The 24,467-nt window shown below is 38.5% G+C and overlaps 2 protein-coding genes across 4 annotated transcripts in view; one reads left to right on the top strand and one right to left on the bottom strand.

Moving 5' to 3' along the window:
• WDPCP (WD repeat containing planar cell polarity effector) overlaps window positions 1–4,039 on the bottom strand; it is a 487,239-nt gene extending 483,200 nt beyond the window's left edge. Inside the window, exon 1 of one of the 3 annotated variants that reach the window (XM_050753476.1) lies at window positions 3,275–4,039. The gene's annotated coding sequence lies outside the window, so the exon portion shown is untranslated. The remainder of the gene's footprint in view (window positions 1–3,274) is intronic. The other 2 variants (XM_050753477.1, XM_050753475.1) reach the window with 2 other exon arrangements.
• MDH1 (malate dehydrogenase 1) lies at window positions 4,018–22,652 on the top strand. The gene is made up of 9 exons (XM_050753505.1): window positions 4,018–4,120; window positions 9,780–9,878; window positions 10,685–10,781; window positions 12,974–13,149; window positions 14,740–14,862; window positions 20,202–20,378; window positions 20,790–20,903; window positions 21,462–21,551; window positions 22,318–22,652. The coding sequence occupies exons 1-9, from the start codon at window positions 4,118–4,120 to the stop codon at window positions 22,441–22,443; spliced, it is 1,005 nt and encodes a 334-aa protein (XP_050609462.1). The 5' UTR covers window positions 4,018–4,117; the 3' UTR covers window positions 22,444–22,652.
• Window positions 22,653–24,467: the final 1,815 nt, after the last annotated feature.

The raw sequence follows: 24,467 nt of genomic DNA, 5'->3' as shown, positions 1-24,467 counted from the left end.
GAAACATGTAACTATCAAACAGAATCCTGATGTTTTATCTTGTTTTACCTAAAGTTAAAAGAGGAGGTCCTAGGAAATTATTCCACTCAATTCTACCACTTGACCACTTGAAGCAACTTGACTACATAATGATCATGATTAAAACTTTTATTCTATTAAAATATCCTGTATTTCACCATTCCTGAAAATTCTAGTCAAATGTTATAGTTTAAAACGTGTACAAATTGTGTATGCATAAAATTATAAGACATAGTAATAAAGTGGTTCTCATTGTGACTACAGTTTTACATTAAATTACAAGCACTTTTATTTTTGCCATAACTAAATTTGGAATTACTACGTTTAAGATTCACTGAAGTGAATGTAATAATTATTTTTTAAATATTACATATTCCTTTTAGAAATTACTTGAGAATACTTTGAAAAATGTCCTGCATGTCATTTAAGCCAACCAAATAATTTCCAAGATACCTAGCATTACACTTAAATTTTAAAAAGGGTAAAAAGTCAACTTTTTTTTTTCAGCTAAGGTCAACTATTTAGCTCTGCAATCTTTCCTTTAAAAAATATTTGTAATAATTTGGTCTCTGATTTATTTCACAAGTCTTAATCTTGCTTTATAAATAATCCTATTTTCAATCACACTTTATTATCTAACATGGCTGTTTATTAATTACATGATCCTATGGTAAAGCACATATTTCTAAAAATGTAACTACTGAGACCTACAGCAGTGTAAAGGCATCTTCACATTATAGTACTCTGTAAATATTACATTGTTACTTTTAACAAAAAGGAACCAGATTATAACAAAATTGTTACAAAATAGCTTAAAAGTGTAATAGAACTTCATTAAAGAAAACATTAAAATGAATGAGTTTTAACTAGACCTATAACAATTTTATATATGCTAGAGATAAAATTAATATGAGGTTACATAATTTTTTTTTTTTTTTTTGAGACAGGATCTCACCTTGTCACCCAGGCTGGGGTGCAAGTGGTGCCAGTGCAACCTCTGTTTCCTGGGCTCAAGCAACCCTCCCACCTCAGCCTCTTGAGGAGCTGGGACTACAGGTGCATGACACTATACTCAGCTAATTTTTTAAAAATGTTTTGTAGAGACAAGGTCTCAGTATATTGCCCAGGCTGGTCTCAAACTCTTGGACTCAAGCAATCCTCTGGCCTTAGCCTCTCAAAGTGCTGAGATTACAAGTGTGAGCCACCACACCTAGCTGAGGTTAAATAATTTTATACTATAAAAAAGCATAAGATCTTGTGAGTTCCAAAGTGCCTTGGGTATCAAGAGCCAACATTCTATTTCAGGGATTTTAACTTAATACTCCTTTAATATCTTTGCTGGATGTTGTTAGAATAGTATTTCAAACATTTTCTACAATTTGAATTAAATATTACCTTACTAAATAATGAGAGGCTGGGCAAAAATAAAAATGTTAAGTATATCTCCAAATATAGCACAACAGTTTAATGCTCTGTTTGTGGCCTTAACAAAATATGAAAGTCTGCAACACATTCACAAACCACCTGGAGATTCAAACTCACAGTGAACGTGCAATGACATATTGTGCTACTTGACATTAGCTATTACCAAAGACAGTTCAAAAGGAAGAGAACAGAGACAATCTTATTAGTATAATTGGAAATGTGCTGACATATCCACCTGACCAAACATCTTCTCTTGCAGTGTATTATATTACCTGAGAAAGGTAACTTATAATCAGTGCTAATATGCTCCTTAACCTGATTTACAAGGTCAACTAGCTATAAACAGAACAAGGCCCAGGAGCTACCATACAGGTGACTTCAATTCTGTATGTCTGGACTGGATGGGAATACGGGGGCTTACATGTTTGTGGCCTTGTTGGAGTATGGGAATAGGACTGCAGTGAGAATTCTGGTTATAAAAACTCTCCCTTGTAAAATTCACTGTAAATCAAGGACAAAAATCATGGGATTGTTTGTTTTATTATACTTTAAGTTCTAAGGTACATATGCACAACGTGCAAGTTTGTTACATATGTATACCTGACATGTTGGTGTGCTGCACCCATTAACTCGTCATTTACATTAGGTAAAATCATGAGAGTTTTAAGGACAAAAACATGGAAAAATATTTCTGTTAGCAGCTAGTGGAATAATTCATTTAGGAGGAAAATGGGAGAAATTTTTCGTAACTGCTGAGAGTAAAAACTCGGAGAACCTAGGCTTGAGAATAATGTACATCTACTAATTCAGGACTAGACACATAAATTAGAGAGTTTTTGACATAAAAGTAACATTTGAAGTGATGCAACGCATGAATCAGCTCACTGAGGGATTGAGTATAGACAGAGAATACAGCCACCCCAATGTTAAGAGATCACAACTAAAAAAAATTTTAAAACTCGGAAGGACTGAGAACCAGTAATAAAAGAGGAAAACCAGGAAAGTATGTTGGCTGAGAGCCAAATGAATAAACGATACAAGGAGAGTCATTCAGGTGCATTAATAAATGCTAAAAGTAAAGCATTACATTCCTTTCCAAAAATAGCAAATCCTCAAACTGAAATAGAGAAAAATTGAAAGATATTACTTGGCATTCATTTATCAGTGACAGAGAAAAAACGGAAGTTCTAACAATGTTATCTAATCGAGATGTTTTATTCATTTTCATTACGTATATGCTGTGTATGGTACTCCCGAGCATCGTATCTTCCTTTTAACATCCACATGAAACAAGCTTTTAAAGAGCACAGCAATTCTCTTGGCAGCATTAATTTTAAAGAGAACCTCTTAAGTTGTTTTACCAGCTCAGACTGACTGACTAAACAACCAGCGTCTCCCATTCAGCTGCCAGTCTTTCCTCAGAAATGCCGGTTTGGCATAACTTTAAGACTCAAGATGGTATAAGGCGCACCCTGTTTCTTCCAAGAGAATGGGCAAAACTCAACATTCACGGAGGGCTTAGAGAAAATTAGATCCGTATACTGTGACGTCCTGGAAGGGAGAGGCTCACCTCCTACAAAGTAGATGCTCAATAAATATTTTTGATGTAATTCTGGAAGAGCTCCATTTGAGATCGGGAGTGCACCTACTCCAGGGCACCACCCCCTGCAGAATAGTTGCATTCCCACGCCCCTCATACTCCGCTCAGTAAAGGCACCCGCGAACTAGCAGGCATCTGCCCAGTGAATAAAAGCAAAGTGGGACGGCGCACCACCGCAGTCCGGACTCTTAAGGTTAAAAGACAACCCCTTGCCCTCGGGCCAGGGCTCACCTGCCTCGGGATGGGGAAGAAGCGCGACTCCTGGCCGCTTCGGAGTAGGCGTCCCGGCAAAACTCTCGCCTCATCACCAGACACTACCCGAGCAGAAGGTTCCTGGACTAGGTCCTTGGACCCGAGAGGGAGGGACAAGCTCACTTGGTCTCTTGGGTCTCCAGGCCGCCGCCGCCACCACAGTTCCCTCAGGTGTTACAAAGAGTACGGGGTGTGCGCGAGCTCCCGCATCGTCGCTTAGCAACCTGAGAAGCTGTCCGGTCGTCCCAACTCATCAATTCCCCCGCCCTTCCAGAGTGTGAATCGTTTTTTAAACGATTTTGTTTCCGGGTCGAGCCAGCTTTACGCAGCGGAAGGTCTCTTTACCTCCCACGTTTACCCTCACGGGAGGACGAAGTCTCAGTCACGCGCGTGGGGGGTGATGTCGCTAAGGGGTCATTCTCTCCTCCCTGGAGTTACAAACAAAATCTCTCCCGCCAATTGCCGGGCGCCATCAGGCAGGTCCTTTCCTCCTGACCCCAAATCATGCGCTTGTCGTCGTCCTCCAATCACAGCGGCTCATCCTCCGGGACTACTTTGCAATCGGAGCAGAGCGCAGTGAGAAGGCAGTGAGAAGAACCCCTCGGATCGGGAAGTGTAGTTCAACACTTGAAGGAAACACTTTGGAGATTGCGCCAGAAGCAGGGCAGCGTAAACTACAGTTCCCAGAGAGCGCCGCGTCGGGAGCGGAGCGTTTTCTCGCTAACACCGCTCGCCCTCTCCGAGTCAGTTCCGCGGTAGAGGTGACCTGACTCTCTGAGGCTCATTTTGCAGTTGTTGAAATTGTCCCCGCAGTTTTCAGCCATGGTGAGTGTGGGCCCCGGGTTTCTGCCCACCTCTGGCCCTCGCGCCCTTTTGTGGGGTTTCTTGCACTTTAGGGACTTTTGGGAGGCAGCTGTGCAAGGCGCCGTCCTTCGCGCTCTTTGACAAGCTCGGACTCATCTTCTTGGGATTGTCGCAGTGACCCAGTAATTGGGAAGGGATTGATTTCCACCTTGCGGGGCATAGGGCGCTCTTAGGAGGACTCTGGAGAAGTAGTTGTCCTGGGAGAGGCGCGATCTTAATCCTGCTGCGTGGCGGGAGGACAGAATACGACGCTGCAGCTATTTTCCAAAGGATGTTACGGGGTTTGTTTGATAAGGACAATAAGGTTTGCGATGGGAGGGAAAGGTTGGGTGCTAACCCCTTTTTCTCCTCATTAGCCCACAGTGTTTATAAGAGCTTTTGTCACAGGGCCCTTGAAAGCTAAAAGCTGGAAAGGTAGTATTTACCTGGTGGTCCAGATTACGATCTGCGTTTGCAGGAGACGTGTTTCCGCCATGTCTGATTTCTCAAAATGTTATTTAGAACCCGTTCATTGACCTGTTTTGTAATGCCAGGATATGTTGAAGTGACTGCATCAGTAGCCAATAACTACTGCGGATAGTCTTTGTTGAACTGTATGTAATGAATTCCAGAAGCACCTCTTTTAAATGTAACAGAGTAACCATTTTGTCATGGAAGACCTGGATAACCATCGCTTGTCTCTGCAGAAAGGAGGGGGTTGGTGAAGGAACTCTGACGTAGGAATATTCTGCGTACTGCTTGAAGGTGACATTTGTCATCAAACTCAAAGAAATCGCTTCCTACTATCAATACAATTGCTTGTATTTATAGTTGCGACTGTTTTTCCTACTTTGTGTCCAAAATACTAAAATGGCTGGAGAATGTGGAGAAATGTTTGAATAAATTGGAAATTTCCCAGAATCTGAAAAGACAACGTTTTCAAGGCAAGGGCATTACTCTCTCTGCCTGTGTAACGGGGCCAGTGGAGACAGCTACTAATTTCCAGTAGGTGTTAAACCTAGGTTTCCTATATATTTTGTCACATAATTAGTCATTTAAATTAGGTTTCAGTGGTTTCTGTCCTAATAATCTTAGCTAGAAAGCAGAGGTACTTATTATGTGAGAACCTTGGACTTTTTGCTTTTCGAACTGAATGGGATCTTTTAAAGGTCATCTTGACGAATCTCCCCACTTCACATCTTAAAATTGAGTTTATCGAGACCCAGAGAGAATGTGATTTGTCCCAAGAGTCTCACACTCTTGCCATTTTTTCTATATTGTGTCTTACACTTATCAAGCCTTTCTGAATTTTTATTTTTATAGGGACCACCGCAGTGAGGTCTTGCAGCGGGGGAGAGACGGTGTACCCAACTCCCTGAAAACTTAATTTTTACTAACTGAGATTCTGGATGAAGTTACCAGTTCATACTGCATATACAAACTCAACTGTGTTATCAGCATATAGATTACTTGATAGCTTTATTCCTTGCAATTCAAAATAATGGAATTCTAGAATTAAAAGGGGATTTGGAGAATATATTATCTACTCTTATAATGTTGTCTGGGGAGGTCAGATAATTTTCTTAAGGTCACAGAGAGATTTTGGGCCCCAGATTTTTAGCTGGTTTTCCCTAGTAAGGCCCCACCGCTGGAAGGTCACTGGGGTGCCAGATAACACAGAGACAGAACATGAGGAAGAATTTGTCTGGCAGTTTGCTGGAACTGACAGCAAACTCACACATGACTCAATTTCCCTGCCCCCCTCAGGGGAGTGTGTGAATGGACAGAGTTAGAAAAGAGCCTTGTTTTGTAAGCTCATTCAAAGGGGAGGATTCTTTGCTTGTTGTCTATAGGGAGTGACAGTAAATAAACTGTAGGAAGGAATCTAAATGGTACCGCTTAGTTTTTTGTGTTATAGAAATGCATGTAATTTAGAAATATATATAAATTTGAAAGTGAAAAAGGAATATGTGGATCTGTCTGTGGAATAACAGAGACACTTAAATTCAATCTTTACAGCTGAGAAGTTAGCACAGAGCGTGCATCTGCAGGAAAGTCATTGGTGCCCTGCTAAGAGCAAAGACATTCCTTCTTTGGATCTTGGCAGACTGCCCAGATATCTGAGCAAAGAATAGTAACCTATGTTCACACTGTAACATTGTGAAAGTCAGCAGGACTCTCCCACCCTCCTGCTTTTCAACTGCAATGTTGCAGAGGAGCAGAAAGAACCATACGTGGAGTTTTCTTTCTCTGTTTCATCTTCAAACATTCAAACACTAACTAAGCCTCAGACTGCCATTAATAAGATGGAATTACCTACCTGTGAAAGTAATTTCTCCAGAAATACAGAAGAAAACTGCTGAGGTGGAATTAACTGTTCATTAGGTCGCCACAACCCCTTCATTAAGGACTGTGATACTGTGAACATGTTTTTAAGTAGCTACTAAAATTGACTGCATTTTTCTAACCATATAGATGACCTTATGGGAGGTTAAACTTTACAGATAGTGATCTTCCATCTCTCCAGCCCCCCTTTTCTTATCCTACTTTGCTGTACATTGAAGTAGTATGTGTTTGTACTTTATACCCTAACCTTCCTTCATTCAACAAATACTGGTTGAACACTATATGGAAATGCAAATCCATATCAAAGGCAGACTGTTCTTAAGGGGGCTTCATGGTCTAATACAGAGCAACAGAAATGCAAATAGAAAACCACAGGCTATTAGAGTCTTTAGAGGAAAATTCTGTGATGATAATTGTAAATACTTAAAACTACTCTGTTCGTTAGGTAATTGCTATTATTATCTCCATTTTACTATGGGGAAATAATGCAGAGAGGTTAAGTAACTGGTCCTAGAGCACGCAGTTAATGAGTTGTGGAGCCAGGACTTGAACCTAGAAAGTCTGGCTCCAGAGTCCATCTCTTTAATTACTACTCTCTACTGCCCCTGTAGCCCCCTGTTTTAGAAAATTGGTGTATCCTTTTGTTTCCTTCACGTAATTCACCAATGGATTCCCTGCCTAAAATAGTACCAACTACATGATAGGAACTTAATGCTGTTTTGTTTAATGAATGAATTAAATGAGACAACAGCTCATCAGTGGATTTATAAGGTAATATCATTAGTACTAATGACATAAATAATTTTGTTAACTATAGTTGAAACTATTGTGGTCACTGAGTTTCTAGCCTTCTCAATACATACTATATATGAATAAAATACCTTTTGTTTTCATGGTACATATGAATGAGTTTTTGTTTGAGTCAGGATCTCACTCTGTCACCAAGGCTGAAGTGCACTGACACAGTAATGGCTCACTGTAGCCTTAACTTCCAAGGCTCAAGTGATTCTCCTGCCTCAGCCTCCTGAGTGGCTGGAACTACAGCATGTGCCACCATACCCAGCTAAATTGTTTTTTTAAGAGACAAGGTCTCACCGTTTTGCCCAAGCTGGTCTCGAACTCCTGGGCTCAAGTGATCCAGTCACCCCGGCCCCCGGCGCAGTGTGCCGGGGTCATAGGCGTGAGCCGCTGCACTCAGCCTGAAATATCTTAAATAAATAAAATACCTTTTAAAAAATGTTAAAGCATACTACATATGTTCCCAAACAGTTCTTTTACATTTCCATCTTTTTGGTACTTTTATAGGATCCAGCTATTCCTTCAAGCAAATATCAGAGTTCCAACTACAGGCCAGGTGTTTTTCTAGGCAATTGAGATACAGCAGTAAATAAAATAGACAAAGTCCGTGTTCTTAAGGATCTTGCATTCTAAAGGAAAAGGGAGTAATAATTTCTTCCTGTATTCCCTTTTCCTCACCTACTCTACTTGACTTCAAGGAAAGAAGGGAAAATGACAGAATGAAACATGTGTAGGCCATTAAAGATTTTTCTATAAATAGCAATAAATTGGAAAACAAATATTGTATAGTATATAGCTGGCTATGATCAAATTCATTTCTCTACACCAGTTGACATTTATTTATTTATTTATTATTTATTTATTTTTTTTTGAGATGGAGTTTCGCTCTTGTTGCCCAGGCTGGAATGTAATGGCACTATCTTGGCTCACTGCAACCTCTGCCTCCCGGGTTCAAGCCATTCACCTGCCTCAGCCTTCCAAAGAGCTGGGAGGCGCCTGCCACCACACCCAGCTAATTTGTATTTTTAGTAGAGACGGAGTTTCTCCATGTTGATCAGGCTGGTCTCAAACTCCCAACCTCAGGTAATCCGCCTGCCTCGGCCTCCCAGAGTGCTGGGATTACAGACATGAGCCACCATGCCTGGCCTGACACTTCTTTTTTGAATTTTTTTTTTTTCTTTGACTTCTGTGAGTGAGTACCAAATTGCTGAGTTCCGCTGACCTCAGAGCTTAGAGTTAGAAGCTTAAAAGAAGCCTTCGAGGCTATCCATCCTTGTTTCATCTGGAGGAAGGATCTTAAAAAGAAACCAAATACTTCTAGGCTCAGTCACATCAGTGGACCATTTCTCCATGCCGGTAGGGGTAAAGGTGACAGTGAAAGTACATTTACCCAGCATTGTCGGGGAAAGGAATGGTTCACCATAATTGAATTTTTCTGTCTAATTAAACTTACCCATTATGTTTCTAAACATTGTTTTGTTCTTAATAGAAATATTTCTATTTTTTAAAAATCTGTCAGCTTAGTCTTTTTTTACTCAGAGTCATCACCTTGAATATCAGTTATCTTTGTTTCTATGTCTGTAGTTTGTTCAGGATCTGTTGAAATTTCTGTTTGTATGTCTTCCCTCCTTGCTTTTAAAAATAATTTTCCCTTGGAATCAGGTTGTCAGCTGTCTGTTACTACATGTTACTGTTGTTTCTCCTGAAATAAAACATCTTGTTGTTCCTCCTCCAGACAATGAAGTTGAATAGCAATTAATTGTCCTTTTTTTTTGAGACAGAGTCTTGCTCTGTTGCCAGGCTGGAGTGCAGTGGCACAGTCTCAGCTCACTGCAACCTCCACCTCCTGGGTTCAAGCGATTCTCCAGCCTCAGCCTCCCAAGTAGCTGGGATTACAGGCACGCGCCACCACGCCTGGCTAATTTTTGTATTTTTAGTAGAGATGGGGTTTCACCATGTTGGCCAGGCTGACCTCGTGATCCACCCGCCTCAGCCTCCCAAAGTGCTGGGATTACAGGCATGAGCCACCACGCCCTGCCGATTAATTGTCTTATTTAAATATATTGGCTCAATGTAAATGGAAAGTTTTAGCCTCTTTTACTCCTTTTCTTGGTATGAAGATTCTGTTGAGCAGATGGGAGTGGGGGCTTTGCATAATAAGGATTTGTGTGGCTCTAGTGGCTGCCAGGGTTTGGATCACCACATACTGAACACATCAACATTGTTCAGCCTATTTTAGTGGTAAAATACCCCAAAAAAGGTGGATAAGATTATGTAAGTAAATCCAGAATAACACTTTTAGCTCCCTATATGGTGAGAGTTAAATAACACCACGTAAATATGCAGCACATTCATTTTCTACTAAGCCAGATGCAAAAGGACTTTAAAATTTTACATTCACTTTTAAAGTATGTGGATTTCTTACTATAGATAAAAATTCTGGATTTTTTAAGGTACAGTAGTACTTAAAGATGTTAATGGGTCTTTTTCATTACAGTCTGAACCAATCAGAGTCCTTGTGACTGGAGCAGCTGGTCAAATTGCATATTCACTGCTGTATAGTATTGGAAATGGATCCGTCTTTGGTAAAGATCAGGTAGGAACAGGTGTCTATAAATCTTAAGTTATTAGAGTAAGAATATGGTTAGTAAAATTCTGTATTTGTACACAAATTGTAAAACAATGAAGGAATGTATAATCTCAGTAAATGTAATAGGCACACAGCTATAATTGGAAGCAAGTAAATTTGTATGTATGCCTCCAGGCACTGAAAACACTTTGGAAATGAGAACTCTTCCATATATTGTACTTAGTTGACTTGGTGCAACCAGCAGGTGTCAGTCAATGGGAGATATCACTAATGATAGTGACTTACAGTCATGTGGGAGAGAGTTACTCAATAAGCACTCCCTTGTTAATAAATGGCCTTTAGAACCAAAAGAGTCAGGAAATCTGCTTCCCAGTTGAAGCAGGCACTCTGACTTTCAGCAAGCCTGATTAATGCACACTAAAATCATTTTCTAAGGTATTCATTTATTCAGTTTCTTGACCCATGGATACTGAATTATTCTTTCATGAACTGAAATCAAACATACAGCTATTAACAATAAGAGCAAACTATGGCATGTCACTCAGTTTAATGTTTTTTTTCATGTACTCTTAAAAAACTGAGTAGTGGTGATTCCTCTCACTGTGTTTGTTAGCAAACCAATGCTGGTTTTATAGCATCCTTCTTTCTGAAAGTGGCATAGTGCTAGATACCTGACCTCCTGAAATAATGATCATGACTAATTAATGGGAATTACATGCATGTACATACCAAATAAAAAGTCTGTGAAAAGACTTTCTTGTGTCTAAGTGAAATAGCCTACACTAACAGATGCTGTCCTTGCTTTTTGGTAGCCTATAATTCTTGTGCTGTTGGATATCACCCCCATGATGGGTGTCCTGGACGGTGTCCTAATGGAACTGCAAGACTGTGCCCTTCCCCTCCTGAAAGGTGAGTTGGGGAGTAGAGAAGGGATTTTATAGTATTTGATTTCTTACGAAATACAGGTTTTTAGGGCCGAGCGCGGTGGCTTACGCCTGTAATCCCAACACTTTGGGAGGCCGAGGCAGGCGGATCATGAGGTCAGGAGATCGAGACCATCCTGGCTAACACAGTGCAACCCCGTCTCTACTAAAAATACAAAAAAATTAGCCGGGCATGGTGGCAGGCGCCTGTAGTCCCAGCTGCTGGGGAGACTGAGGCAGGAGAATGGCGTGAACCCGGGAGGCGGAGCTTGCAGTGAGCCAAGATTGTGCCACTGCACTCCAGCCTGGGAAACAGAGCGAGAATCCGTCTAGAAAAAAAAAAATAATAATACACAGATTTTAGGTTTTTGTTAAAGGCTCTTAATTAGAAATTATTCATAAGAGGATTTTTTTATTTGGAACTACCATACTTATTAACTACTTATGTATACCAAGGATAAAGAAGGGTAAAAAATGAGAAACTATGTCAGGTAAAGGACTATCATTTTTTCCCCCAATGTGTGTGTGTATATAATTTATTATACCAGTTAAGTGTAATATTTTGCACAAGGGTTATACACCTGACATTGTCTACACACACATATTATAGACAACGTAGGAATTGTCTATGTTGTGTTGTTATGGAGTCTACTTAAATGGTAATAGTAGCGTCCTGTAATGGAAAACTTGTCTCAGTTTTGAAGGATGTCCTTCATAGCTATACATTGCTCTGGAAGTTGGTTGGTCCTTATATGGTCCCCATCCCATCTACCAATCATCAGGTTGAGACATAGTATAAATTGTCCTTACCATATGCTCTATAGTTTGAAAAAACCCAGAAGAGCTCAGCTAAGGGCCTTTGCAGATCATTGAACTATAACACGAACATAATAAGGAAGCCTTAAATTTGATTGAAAAGTTTTTTAAAATATTCTAAATTAATTTGAATATTTTTCTTCAGCTATATCTTCATCATAGTCTTTCTTTTGGTAAGGATTAATTAATGAAACTCTCCTAGAAGTTTGCACAAAGCAAAATAATATATACCTTCCCAGAAAAACTTTCCTTAAAATTTTTCATCTGTTGAATAAACATTTGCTAGAAGGGATAATCTGCCATCTAAGTCTTTTGGTTGCAAAGTTCTGTAGAAGAATACGTGGCTGCCCACACTATTCTGTTGGTTCCCTTTTCTTACCCACAGCTCTTTCCAAATCAACTTTGCTGCTTTTTCCCATTTGTATTCCTTTCTTTGCTGAGTTCCCTGTGCTTTCTCCAAAGGGCCCAGATTGCACTTGTTTGTCCTCTGCCAAATGTGAATAGGAGAGGGAAGGGAAAGTTCAGCAAATAAGGACGTGGTTTTTTTTTAAGGAAGATAATTTTTTTTTCCTCCAACTGGTGTTCCTGTCTATGCCCATTTTCAGACTTATGGCAGGCTTGACTATGATGCAACTAGCCAATTTTCCAGTGAAAATGCTGAATGTTGGTCATAGCTTTTTTAATACAATCAACAAAGAAGTGTGATGACGTATGTTCTTCAGTCAAAAAGCAAGTGATGTTTGCTTATTGTACTAACACTGGAGCATAGTGGTTGAACTCTGGACCAACCTAGGCTGGAATTACAACTCCGTTATCTTTTGATGGTGGCGAGTTAATCTCTTTAAATCTCAGTGTCTCCATCTATAAAATGTGAAGATTAAATTTGATAATAATATAAATCTCTTAGCATTATCCCTGGCACAAAACTCCTCAATAAACATTTATTATTTTTAAATTTGTGATTGGTGTCTTAGACCTTAAAGTAATTGTAATTTAAAGGTTAGGTGAATTAGTTGCTCTTTTGTGTTGTGTGGTAATTAGTGTGAATAACAAGTATTGCTTCAAAAGTCATCATTATACCTTGCATCATATATGATTATAAAAGATAAAAGCTATGGAGTTTTTGACATTTAAGATAATTACTGAAATAGGAAAAGCAAAATAAATCTATTGACATTTCTGATGTTATGATTGTTAAATTAATATATTATCTTTCTTTTCTTAGGCTCCTGAAATGCATATCAGTGTGATTATAAACACTTGCAACAAGTGAAAGAATTTATGGGTAGATTCAATATGAAAAAGAAAACTTCAAAACTTTGGTGTTTAAGTAGCTCTGCATATTTATTGCCATGTCCACAGATGTCATCGCAACAGATAAAGAAGAGGTTGCCTTCAAAGACCTGGATGTGGCCATTCTCGTGGGCTCCATGCCAAGAAGAGAAGGCATGGAGAGAAAAGATTTACTGAAAGCAAATGTGAAAATCTTCAAATCCCAGGGTGCAGCCTTAGACAAATACGCCAAGAAGTCAGTTAAGGTGACCAACACTGTATTTTAGGGATTTTTCATTGTTAGCATTTGAAACGTACACTTTTAGCATTTAAGCAAAACCAAAATTATTTGTCCTTTTTTCTAGTTCTGTGCAGTCATCAGTAAATGTGGCTATAGAGTTTTGCTTGATAAGCTCTCCCTTTCTGGGTTTTTTGTTACAGTGTAGAAATCTATATTTAGAGTGTTCAAAAATATTTTTCCTATTAGTATAACGTGAAAATTTAATATTAGTTCTTAAACCTATAGAGAAGGCACAGGACCTTCTGGTGCATTTTTGCTGAGTGGGAATATTTATTTAGACATTTAAATTTGTGTGTGATTGTGAAAAGAGATAGCTAGCTGTAAGGTAAGTTTATTCTCAGGAGTAGAATATAGTGGTTTCTGAATGCTCGCTCAGATTTTCTTAATGCAGAGGAATTTTAATATGCTTGTTTCTTGAAGAATTGAGTCAGTATGACTTACCATTCTGTCTCTTTGTGTTAAAACTATTTAAATTCTAACTATGTCTTAATAATACAATAAGCCTTTTTTATTTATTTATTTTTATTTTTTTGAGACGGAGTCTTGCTCTGTCACCCAGGCTGGAGTGCAGTGGTGCAATCTTGGCTCACTGCAACCTCCACCTCCCGGTTCAAGCATTTCTCCTGTCTCAGCCTCCTGAGTAGCTGGGACTACAGGCGCACGCCACCACACCTGGCTAATTTTTGTATTTTTAGTAGAGATGGGGTTTCACCATGTTGGCCAGGCTGGTCTCAAACTCCTGTCCTCAGGTGATCTACCTGCCTTTGCCTCCCAAAGTGCTGGGATTACAGGTGTGAGTCACAACACCCAGCCAAACCTTCTTTTATTAGTGAACTATCAATTAACTAGAACTTAATTGTCACACAGCAAATAGGCTTGCCGGTTAAAGGTTTAACTGATTTCTGTATACTTTCCTATTTAAAAAAAAAAAGTGAAAGAAAATTTTTATAAAATTTTTTAAGTTGCCCATTATAATGTTCTATCAGTAACATTTCATAGATGTCTGCATTTTTTGCTTTCTGTGGACTTCATTTTAAATAGTTAACTTACTTTCTGTCATCACAGAAAATAATATAAATGAGTTGAATAGAAATCCACAAGTACCAGTAAAAGATTACAAGGTTGTTCAGACTGCTAAATTGCAGGCTGTTTGGAGGTAAAGTATTCCTTGCACAGTAATTCCACCACTGCAAAGCGTCCTTGTTTGTCAGAAATATTTGCCAGCACTGCAGTACTTAGAGACAATCAAGTATCTTGTCTGCAGCTTGTCAAAAGAGGTACCAAAAAAAAAAAAAAAAAAAAGACTAAAGATATAAGGGAGTCAGTCTCTGTAATATGGTTGTAACTTTTCTATAAATCTGATATTATTTCAAAAATTTTATTACCATTTTATTAAAGATTTTTATAACTTAAAATGTATTTTCCTATGCTATATTGTATTTGGTGTTTCCCAAGCCTCCCCTGTACGGCTACCTGTTAGACATTTTCAATCAAATTTTAACATGGTTAGTAAGTATATAGTCTGTAAGTCTTCAGTGCCTTCCATTCCTCCTAGGTTATTGTTGTGGGTAACCCAGCCAATACCAACTGCCTGACTGCGTCCAAGTCGGCTCCATCCATCCCCAAGGAGAACTTCAGTTGCTTGACTCGTTTGGATCACAACCGAGCTAAAGCTCAAGTAAGAAAAATGTCTTTTAAATCTTGTGATTGTTCAACTTTAAAACATTTTTCTCTCACTTTTAAAATAACTGAATCTGAGTTTGTGCTTTTTTCTTGTTTTTGTTTAGTAGGAACCTGTTACTTTTATTAAATTAAAAGTAAATTATTATTAATTTGTTAGGGAGTCTTTAAATGTATTCTCGTAAAGGACCAGAGGCTTTACTTCCTACTTGATTTTGTCTTTAACTATATTTCAATTGCTAACTATAATGAAATGCAGTTACTAATGTTCTTTTGTTACAGTGGTTAAAAATTAGTATACATGATGGTACATAATTTAGTTTTAATTTTTTCAGATACATAGGAGATTATATAAACAAAGACTTGAGCTTTGCATGATTGTGTGGTTCTGCTTCTGTTCTACCTGCAGCTAAGCAATCAAATTCAGATTTTGTAATTTTATATTTAATTTTCAGTTTATGTATTTTTAATATTCTGTGTGTATCTGTGAAATTTGCTACTTTCACTGCTTAGGAGCTAAACTCTGTTGCTAATTTTCTTTACCCTTGGAGCCATAGATAAGTATGCCAAGGAGCCAGTGACCAAGGAATTAACAATAGCTTTTCAAAAAATTAGAAGCCAAGCAACTGATCTGAGCTAGTTTCCTAGGCTTTTTCAGATCTAACTGGTCCTGGTGCCCGTTCCTGGACAGAACCTCTGTCCGTTGCCCTAATGCTTTTCTGGCCATCCCTTCTTGTCTGTAGGTCATCACTGCTAGATAGGTCTATGAGTTCAGTGCTTTTTCTTCTAGAGAAAGATAACTTTAGTTTCAAAAAAAATTGTTAACCAGAAGATGCTATGAGGTCTAAGTTGAAGCACTGCTGCCCTAACCTAAGAATTAATAATCCTTCAGCACTGGAATGCCTATGAAAGAGAAAAGAATATACATTTGTTAAGCATCTACTGTAAATTGAATGCTATACATGTAATTTTCCATTTAATTTTTATAGTAACCATATGAGGTATCTTATATTATCCCTGCTTTAGGTAAGAAACCTGAGGCCCAGGGAAGTCAGAGAACCTGCTCAGAGTCATACAGCTTATAAATTATGGAGCCACTTGATTTGCCTGACTCAAAACCCTTATGTATGGTCTTACTTAATGGTATCAACTGACCTTAGTCCACTTACTAGCTCTGTGATTTTGAGAAAGTACATTCAATGATTAAAATGTAATAATTATATCTACCTCAGAGAGTTCTTATGAGGATTAAATAAGATCCATTTTAAGCCCTTAGCATGGTGCCTGCACATAGTAAATGCAAGAAAAGTTGGCTGCTATTATTATTAGTTGATTTCTTCTTTCTAAGAAGCATACAGCCTAAACATTCCTAACGTAAAGGGTTGTTATCCAACAACCCTTTAAATTTTTAGTTTAAAGTGCAGATATTCCCTGAGAGGCTTTAGGCTATGGGCTGGGTCTGATGGTAGCTGAGAACAAATAGGAGTTTGTTTGAATGACTGGAGGCAGGCAGTTTGAGTACTGTGGGACAGTTGTAAAGGAAGAGATATTATACGCCTTACAGTTGTAAACTCTGGATTGCCAGACAGTGACTTATTTAGTTCCTGCAACAAGAAAAAGGTAACACAATGACACTAGCAACTACTTTTTGTTGTTTCACCTGAGGCTTTGGTGGAGACAGGCTTTGGAAAATTCTGCCTCCAAAGGTACTGCTAAGAGATACTTTGTCCTAGTGCCTGAAACAGTTTTCACTGCAGGGCTAAAGTCTGAATGAGCAAAGAGGAAAGACAGTGCTCTCCTCAGACTTTAACCTTCACTTTGGGACATGTTCTTTATTACTCCTGGGACCTTGGCTTGGCACTGTTTCAGCATGTCAATCTGGCATAGTGAGAGCTTTTAAGGAGTCATTGAAGAAGCACTTTCTTCCTCTAAAAGAAGTAGTTTATCCAGTGAGAAAAATAACAAACCCAAAGGTAAGTTTTTCTTACAGGAATGGTTGCTAGATATTTTGTCTTGGAATTCAGAGGCCTTAGCTACTTAGGGACTGTTTAACACCTGCAGAACTTCCCTGTGTATTTGCAAACCAGTGCTATATTTACATCTGCTGACAAGGTAATTTGACAGTGATACCAGATAAGGTAATTTGACAATGATACCAGTTAGCTGGTAAGAAAATTACTAGGGCTGGAGAATTAATCAAAAACTTTTAACAGACCTCTATGACAGACATGAGTGTCTAGGGGAGTAAAGAACTGTTATCCCGGGTACGTATAAATTTAGACTAATTGTGACATGAATCATATTAAGAAATTATATCTGCTGGGTGCAAAGTACCTGGCCTTTGCTGTCCAGACAGAACTGGATTAGCTCAAGAGATCAAAGGAGCAAGAAGAGGAGGGCAACAAGAACAAAGGAAGGCAGGGGAGCCCAGGAAGACCGAGGGCAGAGAGGCCTAGAGGCATTTTGTCTTCACTGTACTTGGGAGCATTGAAGCTGACATTCAGGGAAGTTACAGGCTCTAACTTCCTGGTGATATATATATATCTTGAGTTAATTGTTCAAGGTATAAATTTATCTTTTTCTATACCATACCAGCTAAATTTAAGTATAAATGTAAGTAAGAGCAGTTTTTTTCCCAGTTCTTTCAGGTCATGGCACCCATAAAAAATGGTACTCATTGGACAGCATGCCACTCTACCCTACCCCACAGGCTAAGCAGATCAATAGCTGAGGACCCCAGAAACCAACCGTCAACTAATTTGTGGAGACTAATGCAAATATTGTAGATAATAGTCCTAATACTTGCAAGACTTGCAGGGATTCGATCGGTCAAAAGTGATTTACAATATCACAAACAGAAATTTTTAAGTAAACTTTTAACTATTTTAGGATTTCAGAAAGCAGTCTCAGCTAGTTTAAGAGTGAGAGTGAAAGTAAAGACAGTTTACTTCTTACTTAACTGAATAAATTAGTGTGAAGACCAGTCAAGTCATTGCAGACATTTTAGATAATGGCCTTTTTTTTTCGTCTTTATCCTTTTTGGTTGGTTGGTTGGGTTTTTTTTTTTTTACTTTTTATTTTGAAATAATTTTAGACTCAGAAGTCGCAAAAAAAATAGTACAGAGAAGTCCCTTGTACCTATCACCCATTGATGGTATCTTACATAACTACAGAGTATTATGAAAACCAAGAAGTTGATGAACTACACACAATACTATTAACTAGACTTACTGAAGTTTCACCAGTTTTATATTCATTTATTTTTTTCTGTGTCTTTATGAATGATTCTATGACATCTGATTACAAGTGTAGATTCCTATAACTGCCCCCATAGTCAAGGTACAGAATTTCTTCATCACTCACAAAAGAACTCCTGCATACTCTCCCTTATGGTCACACCTCCCTCTGTCCCTGACATCATTTATCTGCACTCCACCTCTATAATTTTGTCATTTTGAAAATTTACAAAAATGGAATCATGCAGTAAGGAACCTTTTGAAACTGTCTCTTTTTCACTTAGTTTAATGCCTTTAAGATCCATCCAGGTTGTTGGTTGTTCCTGTTTTTCCACTTACCCCTTTTATTTATTCCATTGCATATGTAAGACGTAATACAGTTTATTTAACTATAATTTTTTTTTTTTTTTTTTGAGACGGAGTCTCACCCTTTTGCCCAGGCTGGAGTGCAATGGCACGATCTCGGCTCACTGCAATCTCTGCCTCCCAGGTTCAAGAGATTCTCCTGCCTCAGCCTCCTGAGTAGCTGGGCTAATTTTTGTATTTTTAGTAGAAACGGGGCTTCACCATGTTGACCATGATGGTCTCAATCTCTTGACCTCATGATCCTCCCACCTCGGCCTCCCAAAGTGCTGGGATTATAGGCGTGAGCCACCGTGCCTGGCATATTTAACCATTCTTGAAGGACATTTGAGTTGTTTCAGTTTAGAGTTGTTATTACCCTTGTTTTAAAATTTTCCTTAAAATATCAAAGTGTATTCCTTTTATTACATGGTAAATACTCAAATGCTTTATTTATGTGCTAAAGCTACAGACTCTGGCACAACTAATTTTCTCTCCCATTCTTACTGGGACACAGAGGAAGGAAGAATGGCCCACAATGTCACCAAAACAGATCAGCTTCTTAAAATATTTTTCCACATTCCCTTCTGGTTCATCATAAATTCTGTTGTCTAGTTAGGAACAAATTATACATACACCTGATCACAATTTATTTTCTGCACATAAACTTATCAGACAAATAACAAACAGGCTGATTTTATTTAAATCTACCAAGACATGTCTCTTTTTTTTTTTTTTTTTTTTTTTTTTTTTTTTGAGACAGTCTCACTCTGTCGCCCAGGCTGGAGTGCAGTTGTGCAATCTCGGCTTATCACAACCTCCGCCTCCCAGGTTCAAGCGATTTTCCTGCCTCAGCCTCCCAAGTAGCTGGGATTACAGACATGCACCACGAAGCCCGGCTAACTTTGTATTTTTAGTAGAGATGGGGTTTCTCCACGTTGGTCAGGCTGGTCTCGAACTGCCAACCTTAGGTGATCTGCCCGCCTTGGCCTCCCAAAGTGCTGGGATTATAGGTGTGAGCCACCATGCCCAGCTCAAGACATAACTTTTTAACCTTTTTTTGTGGCTATTATGCTATATGTGATTGCAAGGCATTGCAGGACCCTAAACTGCTTTCTGGAGTTATAGCTAGAGATTGTTACATATGTTAGAATTTTAGTGTGTATATATGTGTGTATACACACACACACACACACACATAAAATCTCTTTCCTTCAGTTTCCTGATATATAAAATGAGGACAGTCATATCTTGGTAATTTGAGTCCTATCCAACTCTAAAATTTCATATTTAGGGTTGAAAATTAATTTGTATATGGTATGTAATAAAAATTTTACCTAAAGTGCCTAAATACCTGATTACTCAGAAGCACTGAGAAGACATCTCCAGGTAAACATTAACAGTGAAACAAAAGATCACATTTACATATTTAAGAAACAGTAAATTGATTAATAAATAATAGTAACTTGATTAATGTTTTATGTTTGATACACCTACTATACTAATAACCACAAACTATGGGATGCTTCATACCCTTAAACATTGTACTCCATAAGCTTCAAGTCCACGGTTGTTACCACTGTTAAGCTGTTGTAGGAAATTGCCAAGCAATAAATTTACCTTTTTTACAAGTCAATATAACTCTTGTCTTCTCTTGAAATTTCAGAAGCTTTTTATTTAAGGGCGTTTGTCAAAACAGGTCCCAATTGGAAATAAAAAGCATTTGCCTCAGTAATGTATTTGTTTTCAATTTAACTAGATTGCTCTTAAACTTGGTGTGACTGCTAATGATGTAAAGAATGTCATTATCTGGGGAAACCATTCCTCGACTCAGTATCCAGATGTCAACCATGCCAAGGTGAAATTGCAAGGAAAGGAAGTTGGTGTTTACGAAGCTCTGAAAGATGACAGCTGGATCAAGGGAGAATTTGTCACGGTAAGAAAAATCTGTGAGCCTTCTTAACGCTGAGCATAAAGAACTCTTGAGAGACTCAGGACGGGAAACCTTCAAGGAGGGCAGGTCTTTCACAGTTGCTCTGATGACTGCATACTTTCGGGATCTTAGTAAGCCAGTCATGATCCAGTCTGATCTGATATGATCTGTAGCACAGCAGTTGCGACTTATACCAAGATCCATGTCTTTGACATATGATAAACTTTGTATGGGAAGATACAGTTTTCTTTTTCCAGAAGGATTGGTAAGGCTAACATCAGGTTGTTGCATGATTTTGGAGGGGACACATTAAACTCTGGTCATAGCCTTTCACCCCAAGTTCGACTTGGAATCAATGAAAATGTTGCTATCATGACCAAGTAACACTGCTGCTTTCGCCTGCCCCTTTCCCAGACTGTGCAGCAGCGTGGCGCTGCTGTCATCAAGGCTCGAAAACTATCCAGTGCAATGTCTGCTGCAAAAGCCATCTGTGACCATGTCAGGGACATCTGGTTTGGAACCCCAGAGGTAAGGATTTAGTGATTTGCACAGGTCACTCTGTTTTATTTTTGTTGCCTGATGATATAATATAAAAAGAATATAGCCTTTAGGTTATAATCAGGTTAGGTTCATTTCTCAGCTCAGCTGCCTATTAACTAAGTAAACTTTGGAGTTTCTTAGCCTTGACCTTTCTGAGCTGTTTTGTCATCTTTTACATGACATTACTATTATACACAGGGTTGTGAGGGTTAAAGGAGATTGCATATGGAAAACACGTAGCACAATGCCTGATACATAGTAGGGGTGAAATTTTTTCTTCTAGGCCACAGCTTCCTCATCTGTGAGGATTAGGAAATGAGGATTAGGTTTCCCTGGCCTACTTCACATATGATATGGAAGCATGAAATGAAATAATATCCATGAAAGTTATCTTGTCGTGGAAGTACCTGGTGCTGATGATAGTTCCTTACACAGTAATGATGTTATGAACATAGTAAGAAAGGGTCACCTGGTTTAATTTTATTAGTTCATGTGTCAGTTGTGTAAACTAATCACCATGAGTATGTGAAACATTGTTATTTTCAGGGAGAGTTTGTGTCCATGGGTGTTATCTCTGATGGCAACTCCTATGGTGTTCCTGATGATCTGCTCTACTCATTCCCTGTTGTAATCAAGGTAAGGTATTTTGGAGCTATTTCCCTTCTTTGAGAAAGTAGTTATATGTTTCCCTTAAGAATGGTATTATTGGCCAGGCACAGTGGCTCACGCCTATAATCCCAACACTTTGGAAGGCCAAGGTGGCAAGATTGCTTGAGCCCAGGAGTTCAAGACCAGCCCAGGCAACATACTGAGACCCCCATCTCTGCAAAAATAAAATAATTAGCCGGGCATGGTGGCACACACCTGTGGTCCCACATCCTCGGCAACAGAGCAGGACCCTGTCCCCCCAAAAATAAAACAGAATGGTATAACTTCATCTAGAAAATTGTTCCTTTACTAAAATAGACATTTTTCTCAGCTTTAAAACTATATGTATTTCAACTTCAGGTCATTAAAAGTTTTTGTGATTGAAATTAATCTGGAAAGGAAAATTCAGCTTTTCCTACTAAACACAGTATGTTATTATGCCTCTAGTATTAGAGACCTACAAATAGTATATTTCTAAATGAAGCAATGATTTTCAGTGTTGTTGCTGTTTATTATAAACGTGCTAAAGTCAATCATTTTAAAGATTTTTTTTTTTTTTAGATTCAAGAGGTTTAAAATTCAAGTGTTGAGTTTTTATTAGAATTGTCTATTAATTAAAATCTGGATTTTGATTTACTTCTTTAGAATCAGACTTTAAAACAGATACACCTCTAAATATAAGTTCAAACTAGGTTGTTGCTTATTAAAAGATCAGTTCCACTTTAAATCTCTTATTTGCATTATTTTCAAACAGAATAAGACCTGGAAATTTGTTGAAGGTCTCCCTATTAATGATTTCTCACGTGAGAAGATGGATCTTACTGCAAAGGAACTGACAGAAGAAAAAGAAACTGCTTTTGAATTTCTTTCCTCTGCCTGACTAGACAAGGATGTTACTAAGTGCTTCAAAGCTGAAGAATCTAAATGTCGTCTTTGACTCAAGTACCAAATAATAGTAATGCTCACTTAAATTACTTGTGAAAAACAACACATTTTAAAGATTATGTGCTTCTTGGTACAGGTTTGTGAATGATAGTTTATCATCATGCTGTTAGTATGCATTCTAAATAAATATATACCCAAATGAAAGTGACTCAGACTCTGTTTCTAGCTAATCTTTAGTGTCTACTCAGGAAACAAACTTGCAGCCAGGCACAGTGGCTGACACCTGTAATCCCAGCACTTTGGGAGGCCGAGGTGGGTGGATCACTAGGTCAGGAGATCGAGACCGTCCTTGATAACACAGTGAAACCCTGTTTCTACTAAAAATACAAAAAATTAGCCAGGCGTGGTGGCAGGTGCCTGTAGTCCCAGCTACTCCAGAAACTGAGGCAGGAGAATGGTGTGAACCCAGGAGGCAGAGCTTGCAGTGAGCAGATGGTGCCACTGCACTTCAGCCTGGGCAACAGAGCGAGACTCCATCTCAAAAAAAAAAAAAAAAAAAAAAAAAAAAGAAAGCAAACTTGGATGTTTCCCAGCTTGCCTAAAGAATTTTTATATATATGTATTTTCTAACCAGAGGAAGGCAGTAAGGCTAGAAAGATAAAGCATAAATCTCATTTAAATAGAACATAGAAACTCACCTTGTGATAATGAATCAGTCTATTTCAGTATATATTTGTAAACATTACCTACATTGAACACATACCGTATATTTAAAATCTTAAAGGTTCACGCTTTGTAGATAATTCAGTTTTAAGGCTCGCTACTAATATTAAATAAGTTGCAGATAATATTGTTAACAGTGTTATGCCATTGGATGAAATTAGAACATTTTCATTATATTAAAAAAATGATAATAGGTTTTCACTGGAGGTGTTACTTTTTAGCAGATAAGGAATCATTTCTATTTCAAAACCACTAAATGCCACAGAAGTTTATGCTAGTGTTAGGAGTTTTCAATCTAAGCTTATTACTAGAAAAATAGTGGAGTTTTTTCAATAGTCTTGCTTTTTCCCCAAACCTATCATGGCAGAAGGCATTTTCTATCTTTTCGTCCTCATGCTTAACACACTGTCCACATGTAATAGACAATATTGTATTAATAAGTATCTCCAGGCCTAATGTAGTACTCTTCATGGATACTCAAATATTTGTTGGTTGGATGTATTTAAAATTACAACTTTGGGAGGCCAAGGCAGGAGGATTGCTTGAAGCCAGGAGTTAAAGGCTAGCCTGGGCAACAAAACAAGACCCCATCTCTACAAAAAAATTTTAAAAATTAGCTGAGTGCAGTGGTGGATTCCTGTAATCCCAGCTACTCGGGAAAGTAAGGCAGGAGGATCACCTAGGCACAAGAATTCAAGGCTGCAGTGAGCTAGGATTGCACCACTGCACTCCAGCCTGGGCAACAGAGCGAGACCGTCTCCTTTTAAAAAATTAAAAATTACCTAGATCATTATATGATGTAGAAAAGAAAAAGCAAGTAAGTAAAACTACGTTTAGGACTACTATTAATTGGAAGCATAAAAACAAAATTTCCTATAGAAGGAACAAAATTTTGTATAAAGTAAGTATGAATTGGACCAGTTGTTACTTTCTTTCGGTTCCAAACACTCTGTTCTATATTCTCATGACATTAGGACTGGAACTTGGCAAGCCACATTTCTTTACCTGCTGCTCTTTGTTAAAAATGTACTAATAGGCCAGGCGTGGTGGCTCATGCCTGTAATCCCAGTACTTTGGGAGGCTGAGGAGGGCGGATCATTTGAGGTCAGGAGTTCGAGACTAGCCTGGCCAACATGGTGAAACCCCGTCACTACTAAAAATACAAAAATTAGTCGGACACGGTGGCGCATGCCTGTAATCCCAGCTACTCAGGAGGCTGAGGCAGGAGAGTCACTTGAACCTGGGAGGTTGCATTGAGCTGAGATCGTGCCACTGCACTCCAGCCTGGGTGACAGC

Source organism: Macaca thibetana, chromosome 13 (genome assembly GCF_024542745.1).
Source record: "Macaca thibetana thibetana isolate TM-01 chromosome 13, ASM2454274v1, whole genome shotgun sequence".
NCBI classification, from domain to species: domain Eukaryota; kingdom Metazoa; phylum Chordata; class Mammalia; order Primates; family Cercopithecidae; genus Macaca; species Macaca thibetana.
The sequence above is the reverse complement of the archived record's forward strand: the minus strand, read 5'-3'. Positions and strand labels throughout refer to the sequence as shown.